Here is a 14,655-nt window from a genome sequence, read left to right as displayed (position 1 = left end):
CAGCATGTCAAATCCCGTCATCAATGGCTCATATCCCTACGAGCAGTGGGTTTACCCTGGCTACGATAAGCTTTAAATACAGTGTTCTCAGCACTATAGCGAAAGCCCAGCATAACCACAGTAACTCACTTCACTTAACCTTGTATGCACCTCTATTTGCTTTCCTTGGCACGTTTTCTGTTACTTTCATAGTCCCTCGATTATCTGGTTAGTGCAATACGTGACCTGCCCAGCTGCACTCCTTGTTCGTAATTTCACCTAGAAATCTGGCCAACCATGTTTCTGTCTCTGATCGAAGGTGTCATCTGTTTTATGTTGTTACGCCTATTATATCTCATTCCAACACTCATTGCACGGCCCTCAGCTACCACTTCAGTTTGTTGTCCATATGTCAGTGCTCACAAAATGCCCCGATTGCACACACGAAAAGTTGACGGCGGCAAAGCTACCTCTTTGAAGCACATGTAAGTGCAATAGAAAGAATATTTGGGCATGGGCGTTTACATTTTGTTTTTCTTTTTGTTAGCAGCGGCACTGTCCCAGTTTTCTTTCGTGTGTTTACGAAAAAATCCTCAGAAATAGATGTCCATTTTTTAGCTTGAAGTTTCTTAAAACATTTATTTTCCCATGGTGATCGTAGAATTTTATAATTACCAGTCACACTTTGTCAGTTTGTTTCTGTCAAATCCTATGCATGCGTTCAATAAAGCTGGCATGTGCACTCCGCGTTTCTGAGAAGATGCCTCTGAAGATAGATTCCCCGAGATGTTCAGGTGTCTCACCCCACAAAGAATCGACTCCTGCACCACACGGAAGTAACATTCAATGCATTTTTCCTCGTCGCCACTTGTAGCCGAGCAGTTGCGAAAGGCAGACCCACTCTGCGGTTACTGTCAACAGTTATGCCCAAGGAACAAGAAGGTTATTACACGGCTGCGGTCCTCTAAATCGGCAAGTTTAAGTTTTAAGCTCTGAACCTTCTTCTTTAAGCTGAGAGCTATCCAACATACTTCATGCGAGAGCTGAAGCAGAGTCTTCAAACAATTTAAATCATGATTTCATTACGTCTAACCTGGTTTTCATGTCTTTCTGTCCCGCTATCAGTTCGCCTAGTAGCTTGCTCAGGTGATGAGTCCAAGTTAGACTCAACATCGCCACAAAGCATGGGCAACGAAGAAACGAAGCTGTAAATAACGGTACGCATTGTGCATGTCACCTGGGGCATGTCAGATGGAACAAGTAGGAATTGCTCGATCACTGTCTCCTTTACTAGATGCCTGCAGAATGGCTCGCGCTCCCAGCGGAACGGGCCTGCCCTCAGTTGTGAACAAGCGTTGCAAGGTGGCGTTTGTGACCGAGGCGATTGGAAACATTGGAAGATTGGTGGAAGAAAGTAGGGAAATGACATACAACACAGGCGCACAAAAACAAAGTTCACAATAGGGGTTCAGAATCTTTGGTCATGGGAATTCACTGTGGACTTATTTTTTCCTTTTTTAATATAGGTAGGACATTAGGCAATAAAATAAGGCAAAGACTGGTGCAACGCACAGCTCCCCAGATGACCCCACATAGAATAGACTCCTGCACCGCTCGGAAGTGATGTTGAATGCATTTCTCCTCGTCGCCACTTGTAGCTGAGCAGTTCCAAGAGGCAGACAGACTCTGCGGTTACTGTCAATGGTTGTTACCGTCAACGACACGAACTACAGCACGACCATACACTAGGGATCGCACTCGAAAACTGACCCTGTGTTGTTTTTTCTCCGCCTTTACAGGCTGGCGCAAGTGGTGCTATGTAATGGACGGCCATCTAAAACGAAACTATAACAGTGACTACTTGTCAGTATATGTCAGTATATCATCATCATCAGCAGCAGCAGCAGCATCGTATCATGCCACTCGTCAGGCAATGCGAGATGCACACCGCGTATCACGAATACGTGTAAACTTTGCACTGAAGTTGCGTTGTATTTCCCCAGGCGTGTAGCAGTTGAGTCACGTCATGCCCTGTGTCAAGGGTGACATATGCACCGCATAGACTTGATACCTGTGCTTACTCTTTAGTATAGGTTGCTGGATTGCTGGCTTTTATATCAGCTTTACAAAACCTGAAGCTGCTTCCCGATAATTTTATTCGACAGGCTTGAATTAAAACCGTACCACAACCCAGTATAGCTGGTTATAAGAATCAAAGGAATTGTTTTGTACATACAGTGCTCAACCTCACCTCAATAACAAGGAAATTTATTGGTACTGCAATCATTACAATTGCAGTAAGAGGGGCAAGTTTCAATAGATAGCAACAAACATGGAGGTTTTGCAAAGCAGGCCTGTTAAACTAACCCCTCGGAGTGTTCTACAATAAAATTGCGCAGACCAGTACCTACCTTGCTGCAGTAAGGAATTGATTGACACACACAAATCACTCTGTACATGGCAACAATTTTATTTTAACATTGTGAATGTAAAACATACCAGCAGCTGTCCACTGAACACCTGCCGAGATGGGTGCACAACATGGCATCGCCAGCGTGATCACAACCGTACCTGTGACTCGGCATGCACTCGACTTTTTCAAGGAGTTGTGTGCCTGAGTGCAAGAATGGGATTTACAGCTAACAGTGCTCAACACTGGGGCGGGGTATAAAATAAAAGTAGGAGGAAGCCCTTGTATCCACAAGGTAAAGGATAGACGACAATTATGGAATGCAAAAGTGTGACATGAAATGTGCTGATGCGATGTTTCATTTGGCACCTTCGTGCATCAGCTGCCCCTCGCATTGTGTGTGTGTGTGTGTGTGTGTGTGTGTGTGTGTGTGTGTGTGTGTGTGTGTGTGTGTGTGTGTGTGTGTGTGTGTGTGTGCGCGCGCACGCACGCATCATTATTCAACTTCGGCAATGTGCAATCTGTACATTACTAGCTTGCCAAAGTATGAATGCCAACAAGGCAAAATGAGAATATTATATTAGTTTTCCTTGTAAACAGCATTAAATATATTACAACTAGATCTCGCTCACGTGGCTCAGTGGTGTAAAGGCAGGAGTACATGGATAATTCTCAAGGGAACAAATGTCCATATTGTAAGAAGTCAGCAAACCATGGGGGGGGGGGGGGGGGGGGGGAGAGGGGTTAAACAAAATTTAAGAGAGGAAAAGAATAAATTATTTGCCAAACAACAAAAGTAGTGCGAGAAGTTTAACAAATACAGCAAGCAGCATGACTTGTGGAAACTTGTTCACTATAAGGTGCAACATAGGCATTGCCCTTGGTTATATCTATGAGCATGTGCATAAAAACTTGCCGCCGACAAGCGCACTGGATTTTGCTTGGAGCATACTTTAGCCCACAGGAGAGAGAGCTGACTGCTATCTCCCTTATATATCAAATACGAAAGTGTGTCACTAACCTTGGTAAAATATGCCTTCTAATGCGCAACAGAAGTGGAGTGACCAGACACACAATATTTACCTGCAAGTGTCCTGCAAACACAAGCTAATTCCTTTAGGTGGTGTTTCTTGGGATCAATCAGTTTCCAGATCCAAAAAATTTATGAAAGCATTCCACCTTATTTTCAAACTATATGAAGATAAAATGCAAAACACACATTTAACAACTATTTAATAAATGTGTGCCATCAAGAGCTTGCCAAAATAATGAAAGTACCTTTTGTCACCGGCACAACTCTATACGATTGACGATTCATTATAAGCTCATGGTCCGCCAGTTTTGATTTCCATTTTCACGCATCGGAGTTGGCTGTTCTAACTGTTTGACGCTGCCAACCCTCTTCAGAAAAGGAGGAAAAAAAAAAAAGCAATATCCTGTCTCTGGTACAAATTGTGATTGCATATGCTGGCTTAGTCCAAAAGGTTTGCATGTTATACTAATAACCCAAGTGCCACGCTTTTTAAAAGAAACATGCAAATGAACCAGCATCTGACTCGCAGCCCGACAGTATCTAAAAATTTCAATAATTGCCTCCTTCTTTTGCACTCAAACAAAACAATCTCTCATATGTACTCAACATCCTAAAATAAAAAAGGAGGCAGTGTAAATGTGGCTGCAAAAGTTTATGAAAAAGAGAAGCTTAGCCACACACTCCAGCATTCTACTATTGTGCCTTCACCAGCAAAGATACCAATGCCAGAAACTATAGAGGATCTTACAACACTACCTAGAGGGAAATGTGGTGCTACAGGAATGCCAGGAACGCCAATATATAAAATGTTCAGCTTGTCTTGAACATAGTTTGTCTTGAAACATAATCATGCCAGTGCAAATAAAAGCTTCCTTAGGATTAATAAGAAGCCTTAGTTTTTCAGAAATACAATCCTACTCATCACTTGCTCACATATGACAGAGAAATGAAGGAAACAGGCACACATAATTGGTACTGCGATACATTTGGTACAGGCGTTCTTGTCTTTTTCCTTCAATTCTCCAACCGAAAGATCGTGCTGTCAGCATTTCATGTCACTGTTGTGGAGATCCTCAATGTTCTCGCATACCATGATGTTTTTTTTCCCTGCGCAATTACTCCATCTCCTGACATTCGGCTTCTATACATGACAGGATAAATGGTGGGCATCATTGTGTTCGAATAATAAATTGCCCACAGTCATGCAACAAAACCAGCACCTCGCACACTGCTTTAGTAGTGAACTGAACTATCATGACAGATACAACAGTGGTCACCTACAAGACGTCCCGACTCTTCGAGACAGGCGAAAATTTGAAATCCTCGAAATTCTGTCACTCTCATGCACACTACAGCACCATCTTTCCCTCCAGGTGATTCTAAGAATGTTTCTGCCAGAAAAGAACAAATGAGGCACCACTATGTGCTCCTAGCTGACATTGTGGTACATACGGCAAGTCATTTTGATAACACGTCTATACCACAGTGATAAACAGAACAAGGCACTGAACATTAGTGATAACTAAACATACACCTTAAAATGAGTACGAGGCATCTCAAGATTCAAGACTCCATGGTAAACATCACTGCAAACAAATGCAAACAAACATGACAGTCCAGGACTGACGCGGTTGTAGTACCCGACACTGGAAACAAGCATGGCAGTAAAAGCTTGAAGTAAGGGAACAATAAATACAACAAGTAGAAGAGAAAAAAAAAATGTTTCTCTGGTGCTCTACTGGGTCATTAAAACACCAAGATTTCTGAAGTTATTTACAGAGTACGCATTTACAAGCACCAGCATTAGGTCTCCATGTGTGTATGTATGTATGTATTTATGTATGTGTGTGTGTGTGCTAAGTAAAAGGGCAATGTCAGGTTCGTGGTGCATTTAAAACACCCAGAGATTCGTCAATATTGTGACCACTATGTACAGAGAAGGTTGTATGTTACAGAAACATCCTTTTTTCTTTTCAGCATAACCCTGAAGTCCTTCTACAAAGAAAAAGAAAAGAAAAGACTTGCACTCTGCTTTCAAGCTCCTTATTGCTCTCATCTTCGCATTCCACATGGAAGAATACAACAGAGAGCACTAACTGTGCTTAGATTCTGCATTAAATGCAATACGGCATCACTCATTGGGACTTGAGAGGGTCATCAGGGGGCACCACTACATTCACTTGGTAGTAGTGCAGGCCGCTTCAGCATGGGTCATGTATGTAAAGAAAATTGATATCACTGATAAGCAGTCAGTGTACGAGCTCTCAGTGAAAGGTTTTTTCTCTCGTGGGCGATTTGAAAATTTCTAGAAGTTGGCTTGCCTGCAGGACCTCGCTTCAGTACCTACACCACCACATCTACACAGCCAGTGATGGCATTCCCTTTTCTTTATGAAAGAGAGTGCAGATGTGGATCCTATTTTCGGTTAAAAAATAGCTGTAAAAGACAGCTGACTTACACATTTTTGTATATCATAGTCAACCACTGTAAAGCTAATTTTACTGCAGCGCCATTTTCAAACTTAATTGCAGCACGGCCAGTTTTCAAATATGCAGATACATGTAGAAGCCACTGTGTGCACATTGCGCAAGGCAGTCTAAGAATGTTGTTCCATGCAACTGTCAAGTACTGACATGCATGGCTTGTATGTTATCTTCATATCAGTTACAACCAGTGCCGTCATTAGTAGCACAGGATTTACGCTTTGGAGAATCCCTAAGTTGTTGAAAATAAAAGTGTTTCTTTACCTAGAAATGGTAATGTTCGTTTAAGCCACAATATTCATGCACAACATAATAGCGGCTACTGGGTCTTGTAATGTTGATTTTTGGGGTAATGTGAGCTTGCCAGAACATTCCACCATAACTACATTTTGAAACGCTCGACATCAAACTAGAAAGTTCTGAAATGGGCACACTGGATATGGTTACCACAACCAGACAACTCAAATGGAAGCTGCATTTATTGCGTTGTCCACTGCTCATGCACCTACTTTGGGACATGTGCTTGTCATGTAAATGATGGCCTTTGATCTCCAGGCGGCAAATGCATGCAACGATACTGAGGTTGCGTGTTGGTAAGGAGCAATTTAAAAATGAAGCTTGCAATGCCAGATATGCAGCATTGATTCAGGAGATTGCAGAAGGACTAAATTTTTTCTCAAATTTTTTCTCAAATTTTTTCAATTAGCATTTCCCGCAGATGACCTTGTTCCTTTACGAAGTAATTTCTTGCCTACTATACCTGCTGTACTGCAAGCTAATCATAATTTTTCATCCTCTCTGCTTGAGTTGGCAAAATTTTGCTGCATATTAACCAGAAGATTATATTTTGGACTGTCGCATGCTTATCCTGCCTCAGAGTTGGCATAACTTAATTATTCCTTTTTTGCTTACAACACCAGGACACTATAAGTGAAATATAGCACTTCGTACCCATGGCATTATGACCCAGACAAGAAACTTGATTTGCTATCACTGCACAAATAATGTCACACAGCAAGTGCGTGTGTGGATTGTACGCACATAAAGCTGATACCCAAAATGCAATGAAATATAGGAACATGCAACATTGCTCATTTGGTAAAGCAAGAATGAGTGAGCAAGAAATATGAGAGCTTTGCAGGCATGACTACACAATACATTGTTATTGGAATGAAAAAGAAACCAACGAATAGAAACTTACACAAAAGCGTTGAACTGAATGAGCGCTGGACTTCTTCCCTCCACTTTTTTCCCATTGTGTAAGCATCTGTTTGCCGATTCCCTGTTCATTCACAAGCACATACCAACTCGCACAACAAGAAATGCTTATGCTCATGGAATTTCTTTGCTGTTTTGTGACCTCAACATGCTAAGGAAACTTAGACTGTGAGTGAGGTGGGGAGGGCGGCAGCAAACGACTGGAATAAACACCGGAAGATTAGGAAGACAGCGTAACCACGGGGGCAAATGATGAAACGAACATAAACACTAACTTCAGAAACATTTTAACTTGCAAGAGCACAGATTATGCATTTTAGAGGAAAGAAACACCCAACTTAAAGACCTCAAACAGATGTTTTTTTTTTGTTTGTTTGATGACTCACCTCTAAAATGCATATCCTTTTGTGTCAAAAAACTTCCAAGGCACCAAATAAGCAGCTGTGACCATTACTTGGCCGTACGATGGGTCTCTCATAGCACCCACGGCACACCGAACCTCCAGAGAAACTGCTTAACTTGCAGTTATTTATCATGGACTCTGAGCTGTTCACAGGTGGTATGGTTTTGAAGGCTCCATGAGAAGACAGTGCTGTTTGGCCTGAACTTAATGACATCAGAGCATATGTAAAGTAAGACATTCAGCACTGTGGTGGTGATTGCAATATACTCTGTCGGTGGAGCTCTACAGGATATCAGAGCCTACTTCCACAAGGCTTTGGGAAAGACAGAATCCTTTACTTTCCCAGACAATTAGAAAAACTTGATGAGTGATGCCTACCAAAAGGTGTATCTATGGAGTGGTCTTCCCAGAATTGCTTCTCTAGGCACTCTCGCAGGCCTAAGGGTACGCACAAGTCGCATGTTGAATTCCACTGGTCAATCTGGATTAGTCCACTAAATCTTATAGCAATCCTTTGGGCTTCACAAATCCGAATGTGCCAGAGAAAAACAAACCGTTCTGTACTGGGCTGCAAGGAAGCGACAACATGTGGTCTGTTCCATAAACACCAACTGCCACTTGTGTCTATGTGTCTGTGATTATCAAAACGTCAGGGTGGTTTCTATGCCAATACTTCTGTCATCTGCTCTACTTGTAATACAGTCCAACCTTGATATAGTAAACACAGATATGAAGCATTTAATGAATATATACTTATAACAAATATGGGATAAAGTGAACGTATTCTTGTGTTGGATGCAACTTCATTATTGGCTGCGAGATCGAGCAGAGTCGCCACCTGGTGGGCACTGGCAAAACTATGGATAATGCGGATTACACCACGTGTTGTCTGTTAGACCCTACGTGGTGTGAATATCCTTAAATACTGTTTCTTTCGGCATTGTAGAACAGTTGTAAATGCTGGCGTGCCTATTTTGACAGTGTTCGAAAGCATTTAGTCTTGCGCTGTCGTCTTTATGCTGTAGTAAGAACAGTGACTGCCTGTGTCAAGCGCGTGATGTGCGATTGTCACACCCTTCACTTACCACAAGCATATCAATTTCATTATCGGTTGGTGTTTGGTTACATCACAAAAATAATTTTAGGTCGTCTTAAACAAATAGAATGCAAGCGGCGAGACGTGAATGCCACGTTTTATTAACTTGCCACGACATATTGATCACTCTGCAATCTCTATGATACCATGAAACATGAACGGGGTGGCGTAACATCAATCAGCAGTAGAAAAAAAAAAAAGAATATTATGCATGCGTTCATATACAAATTCCTACGCTTCATATTGCAACAAATGCATTGCAATAATTGCAAGGCTCTCACTTAACGGTTACACAACCAGAGGTGTTCTTTTCATATGTGGATCTGATGCAACTATGGCGAATTCATATTGCCTTGCAATTAAATCGTGGATTTTTGTACTTCGATTTGCTACTACAAGATGAAAGCTAAACTAGGGTGTTATATGAGAATCACGTGTGATGCAGCACTCTATAGACACAGGACGTCATCACACAGAGCTGAAAGGTGGCTATTATCATTTCTTTTCGCTAGTCGTTGGAGCATTGTTAGCTTCACTAAAGACTGGTCACTATCAGCTGAAATAAAACAACCTGATGATTTTAGCTCCTCAAATAATTATAAATTTGCAGCATCGCTGTCGAGTGCGAAACCGTGCGAGCGCGATAAAAAAAATTTCGTCTGAAGAAACCTGATCATCCTACTAGCGTACTGCCACTTACAGTGGCCTGCTTGCTTAGCTGAACTCATTAACTGCAAAAAAAAAGAAAGAAAAGAAGAAAAAAAGAAACGGATATGTATGTATACATTTGGTGATTTAGAGTGCACATTAACTTGCCACTTCACCTTTGTTGTACAGGAATAGAATTTTTTAAACCCCTGCAAGATTCGCAGAGAATGCTGTATTAAATAACTTGCACATGCAACAATGTTAACAGAGTATGTGGAACGCAAGCGAAGTATACACAAAAAGCCCTAAGAAAGTGCCAAAACAATGACTGTGTGGCTGAGTGCCAGTCCCTTTTTCATGGCAGTTGTCACTGTTTTTAAGTAAATATGATGGCGCTGGGCATTTTGTGCAAGAATGTGGCATTGGAGGGCAATATACGATCAGTTTACTGCAGTCAGCACGTATAATTACCAACAAATTTGGCCAAATAGTTCACAGTCGAATGCGGCCACATACATTTCAATGCACGCCATCGACCGCCTGTCCCTACTAATGCGGCAACAGTGCTGCCTCCTGTAGTTTCATCTCATGGCAAATAGCAAGATTCTATTGTACTAAGTTATACTTAGTGTTTGCACCGATTCAGAAAGCTTTTTTTTTTTGTCATATGTGCCTTTGAGAAGTGTTATCACACAAAATTTTACTAGCGAGAGGAAGCTATACTTAATTGCTTTCACTTATTTGTGTGATTTTGTCTTTTAAATTATAGTAGCTAGTGCAAGCTTGCCAATATATATCTAAAGCAATGATTGATGAATAACGTGCAGCGAAATTTCGTTAATTCGAACACGCTTAATTCGAACTGATGCTGTGGTCCCGTCAAAGTTATGTGTATTCTAATGGGTGAAAACGCCTGGTAATTCGAACGTGCAAGCATTTGCAATGGTTAACTTGAACATACTGTGCTCCGACAATGCTCATCGACAGTGCTCGACAAATCACGCAGCGGCGCCTCCGACCAGCATTCCTCTGACCCCACCATAAAGGAAGAGCTTAGGAGAGACTCCTTAACATTGCACAGAAAATAAATAATAGTAATAAAAAAAACATGGTGGAAATTTGTGTGCAGGCACGCATAACCGATTACTTCTGTTAGTGACTTGTGTTAGTGTTGCCACACCACCATGTGCCCCACAGAGTCAATGCAAAAGAACATCTGAAATTTAAAATGCAAAAAACCTTCTCCATTCCGCTAATTGCCCTGACAGCAAGCCAAGAAACAGTGCTTCGCTGTACAAAGAGTTTATCCAGATTGACCAGTGAAACTTACTCCAGACTGAGTGGTAGGAAGCAAATTTTCTAGTTCAAAGGGGAAAAGGATAAGTGTTCTAGGTCAACTAACTTAACAGTTTATATAAATTATGCGGTTTTACGTGCCAAAACCGCTTTCTGATTATGAGGCACGGCGTAGTGGAGGACCGAAAATTTCGACCACCTGGGGTTCTTTAACGTGCACCGAAATCTAAGTACACGGGTGTTTTCGCATTTCGCCCCCATCGAAATGCGGCCGCCGTGGCCGGAATTTGATCCTGAGACCTCGTGCTCAGCAGCCTAACACCAAAGCCACTGAGCAATCACGGTGGGTAACTTGAACAGCTTGAGAACCGTCTAAGTGCACTGGGTGCTATGGAAGACTCACTGAATGGAACCAGAAACTATAGCGGTCACATATTTGGTGCCGTGCAAATCTTTTACACAGTGCACCCCATACTTCCTGAACCCAAAATAAGCAAACTCCGCCCTTGTGTTGCTTCTTATGACCTGTGGTTGTGCTGTTTTCCCACAAAGTGATGTGCCGACTAGCCCAACCCAGTACTGCAAAACCACCGGAAGACACCAGAAGATTTGTCAGCGACTGCCCTGCCGCCTGTACCAGAATCAAGGTTCTTGATGTGTGTGCCTAGGAAGTGAGACTGCAGGTAGATGAACAGATGAGGTGCAGGTGGGGTGTCTCAGAAGCTCTCAACAAAGCTGCCAGGGAAGAGTCCAGTCTTTCCCGTCCTCTGCAGCGTGCCTTTGAACCAGCCATCCTCCCGCTTCTTGTGCACATACACGACGTCTCCCTGCTTGAGCTCGAGCTCATACTCGCTGTTCGGAGGGTAAGGCACAATGCAGCGAAACCTGCACAAAAGGAGTGGCATGATCTCTTGCACACAAATGTCAATGCTACAGCAGACAAACACTAAAAATTATGGATGTGCGAATACTTGAATACCACCAAATCGAATCGAATAGTGAATGTCCAAATAGTTTGATTTGTCAATCGATTATCAACTGTATTCAATATTTTTTTTTTCGAATATTCGATAGATTCAGCGTAAAGAATTGTGTAGTGCCACATGTGTCACACGGAGCCCCTCATGCTAGATGCTGCCCAAGCAAGTGTTCACTATGTTTTCGGTGCAAAAGGAGTGCCGAGTGCGCCATGGGCAGGCCGGGCTGCCCTGGCTGATGGGGTAGTGGACCTTGTACTGTTAACTGTGAGAGCTCCCTGACATCGACCAGATGCAGGGATCGCACACGCAGTGCATGAATGGCACAATTATCAGAATGGTGCTGAGTCAGCTAGGTTCGCCTTGTCGGTACAAGGTTTGGCCGGGCGGACAGGACTGGCCAAAATGATAATGCGACGTGAACAGAGGGAACGGCAACAAAAGCAGCATGCATTTTGTAAAGTGCGAAAGCACATGTGAAGATTGGGCCGATTAGTCGACAGGCATGGAGACCGTGTTGGATATGCGGCGATGAACTTCACGTCACTTTAACAGCCATCAATCTAACCCGCACACCTGATCTCTGGACCGATCACTGATAAGTCACCCACACCAACATATTAGTGGCAAACGCTCTGTGCTGGCTTGTGGCCTGTTACTACATAGGCCACACTGCCTAGGCCGTTAGGCCTAATCAGCGCTGCTTAGTCGAACGTCGGGACTAAAGTTATGGCTTCGTGCCAAATCAACACAGATCCATTTGCAGCGGCCATGCGACACTTGAAAAGCTGACAAACTACCTCGCAAACAAATATGAGTGTACGGGATGGCAACAGAGTTGTTCATGACATCTTTGCCGCACACCATACGTTGGCCCCTCATTCCCGACGCCATTCGTAGAGGCACCTGTCTCTTTCTGTAGCTTCGATTAACCTGTCACAGGACTAGCTTTGGGTTCATACGGCGGGTCCGAAAGTGTCGTGAGCCAGTTGCATGCATTTGCACAGACAGCGGACTGAACAAGGGGGGGGGGAGGAGGAGGAATGTTGTGCGAACTTGCAATAACCTTTCAGATTTCAGAATCTTTGGCCGGTGGCAAATCACGGTGAACATGACAATGAAACGGCACTGACTGCACATGCTCTTTAATGACGTTGCCGGCTGTGCACGGAGCAGTCATCGAGTCCCGTGATATGCAGTCCTTTTGTCTGCTGTGCAGATTGGCCTTGCGATAACCCACCTGGCATAAAGATGGGAAAGTCCATCTGTATTTTCGAAGAAAACTGGAAAGCAATACTTTCTATGAATAAATATAAGATCGCTGCGAAATACCGGTCCACTATTGAACTGAGAACCTCGGTCATTGGTATCCAGTACAATAGAATGTCCCTAAGTTATGGGTACTTACTTTCTATGAATAAATATAAGATCATTACGAAATACTGGTCCACTATTGAACTAAGAACCTCGGTCATTGGTATGCAGTACAATAGACCGCCGCTAAGTTATTAGTTTGAAGAAAAAGAGCACTCGATTCTATTCAACAGAAGTTCTATTGATAAAAAAAAAATCTTTTTCAGACCTTCGTATAACAGAACTGTGCTGTAATCGATGCTGAAATACTGATTTGGTGTTCCGTTTAATAAGAGTAGAATGTACTGTATATCTTGATTTCCATGTACCGTATAAACTAGTGTTAAAGGGACACTAAAGGTTACCAGAAAGTCAAGTTAAAGTGATAAAGCAATGCTCTAGAACGTCTAAGGCGTTAATATAATCGCAAACAGAGCTTTAGTAACCGAGAAATTGAGGTAAAAGCATGACACGATTTGAGACCCCCCAGCGACATTCCGGTACTAGCCCGATGACGAAAGCACTCCTCACTCGTATTTAAAAGATAATTTCATTAGATTATAAGACGGAAGAAAATACTACTTGTCTACTTCTATTCGATTCTAAGAAAAAATAACATTTTGACGTTAACCTTGAGTAGTATGGGTGATCGAAACGTTACGTTTTCGCTCGACTGTGCGCCGCGCGCGCTTTGGAGTTTCAGTTGTTTCTTTATCGCGTCGTGCTGCGGTTGTCCTGCTGGCTCGCGAAACTTGCATTTGGAACAAGCAGCGAGAATGCCACGTCCACGTGATGTTGTGGGATGCGCGAACGGTCCGTGGAACTTGGCCAAGGGCAGTTGTAGAGGCGAATCCAATGTTACTTATCACTGTGTGCCAAAGAGTGAACCTCTCCGTTTGAAGTGGTTAAGTGCCGTACCTCTGCCATAGCGCGTTGGCAAAGAGCCGAAAAATCACGTAGTGTGCTCACTACACTTTCGTCCAGAGGATTATGAGTTCAACGCCGACTTACTGAAGTCACGTGAAGTGCCTTTCAAAGCAGGCCGTCGTCGTAGTAGTACGCAACGACGCCAGCAGCGCGAGCCCTCAAAGCAGGTCACGTTCATCAGTGCTTAAATCGCTGAACTCGAGCCCAGCATCGCGAGCTAATGTGTCGTTGTCAGTGTCATCCATTGCAACGAGCGTCGAAGTTGGCGTCATAAAATAAAGAACTAGCTTATCATCGTGCGCTTTCCCTTCCGCTAGCCACCATAGTTCCGCTTTCGCGCTGCTGCCGGCTCTGTCTTGGCTCTTTCTGGCCGCGCATTTGCGTTTTGTGCAGAAAAGCCGTTGCGCCGCCTGCGGGAGCCGTTTTACTCACCGACGGCGCAACGTCACTATGAGACCATGACGTCAATACTCCTCGATCGGAGGGCGGGTGATTTGAACTGCGGTAGAGGTACGCGGACGCTTCAGAGCGCATTTTCTCTTAAAATAAGTCTCTTCTTCGCACGAAACAAGCGTTTCGAGGTTTCTGGGATGGTATTTGAACAGTCCACGTTGACTTAATACGAACCTTTAGTGTCCCTTTAAGGGCCACACCTGTGTAAGGTCCATACCCTCAACTTTGCAGAACAAAAATAGGGAAAAAAATTTCCAGCGGAGAAGCAATTGTGTTTGGTGCCCCAATGCTGCACGCGTGCTTCGGCAAGTTTTCGCACGTTGCTTATTTCCGCATGCCACTACTAGATGGCAAGAGCCAGGGTGTGCACAAGTTGCCA

At 43.3% G+C, this 14,655-nt stretch overlaps 1 protein-coding gene and 1 long non-coding RNA gene across 6 annotated transcripts in view; one reads left to right on the top strand and one right to left on the bottom strand.

Annotated features, from left to right (window-relative positions):
- The window catches only part of LOC142579162 (uncharacterized), a 34,822-nt gene that overhangs the window by 10,514 nt on the left and 9,653 nt on the right, over nt 1-14,655 (top strand). The window lies entirely within an intron of this gene.
- Nucleotides 3,606-14,655, bottom strand: part of POSH (SH3 domain containing ring finger posh) — a 54,302-nt gene continuing 43,252 nt past the window's right edge. For all 4 annotated transcript variants that reach the window (XM_075689092.1, XM_075689094.1, XM_075689095.1 and 1 more), the window contains one exon: nt 3,606-11,451. In XM_075689092.1, the coding sequence (XP_075545207.1) occupies nt 11,283-11,451 (169 nt within the window). In that variant the 3' untranslated portion in view covers nt 3,606-11,282. The remainder of the gene's footprint in view (nt 11,452-14,655) is intronic.

The sequence above is a fragment of the Dermacentor variabilis genome, chromosome 4 (assembly GCF_050947875.1).
Source record: "Dermacentor variabilis isolate Ectoservices chromosome 4, ASM5094787v1, whole genome shotgun sequence".
Classification (NCBI taxonomy): domain Eukaryota; kingdom Metazoa; phylum Arthropoda; class Arachnida; order Ixodida; family Ixodidae; genus Dermacentor; species Dermacentor variabilis.
Note: the sequence above shows the minus strand (reverse complement) of the source record. Positions and strands in the feature narration are given on the sequence as shown.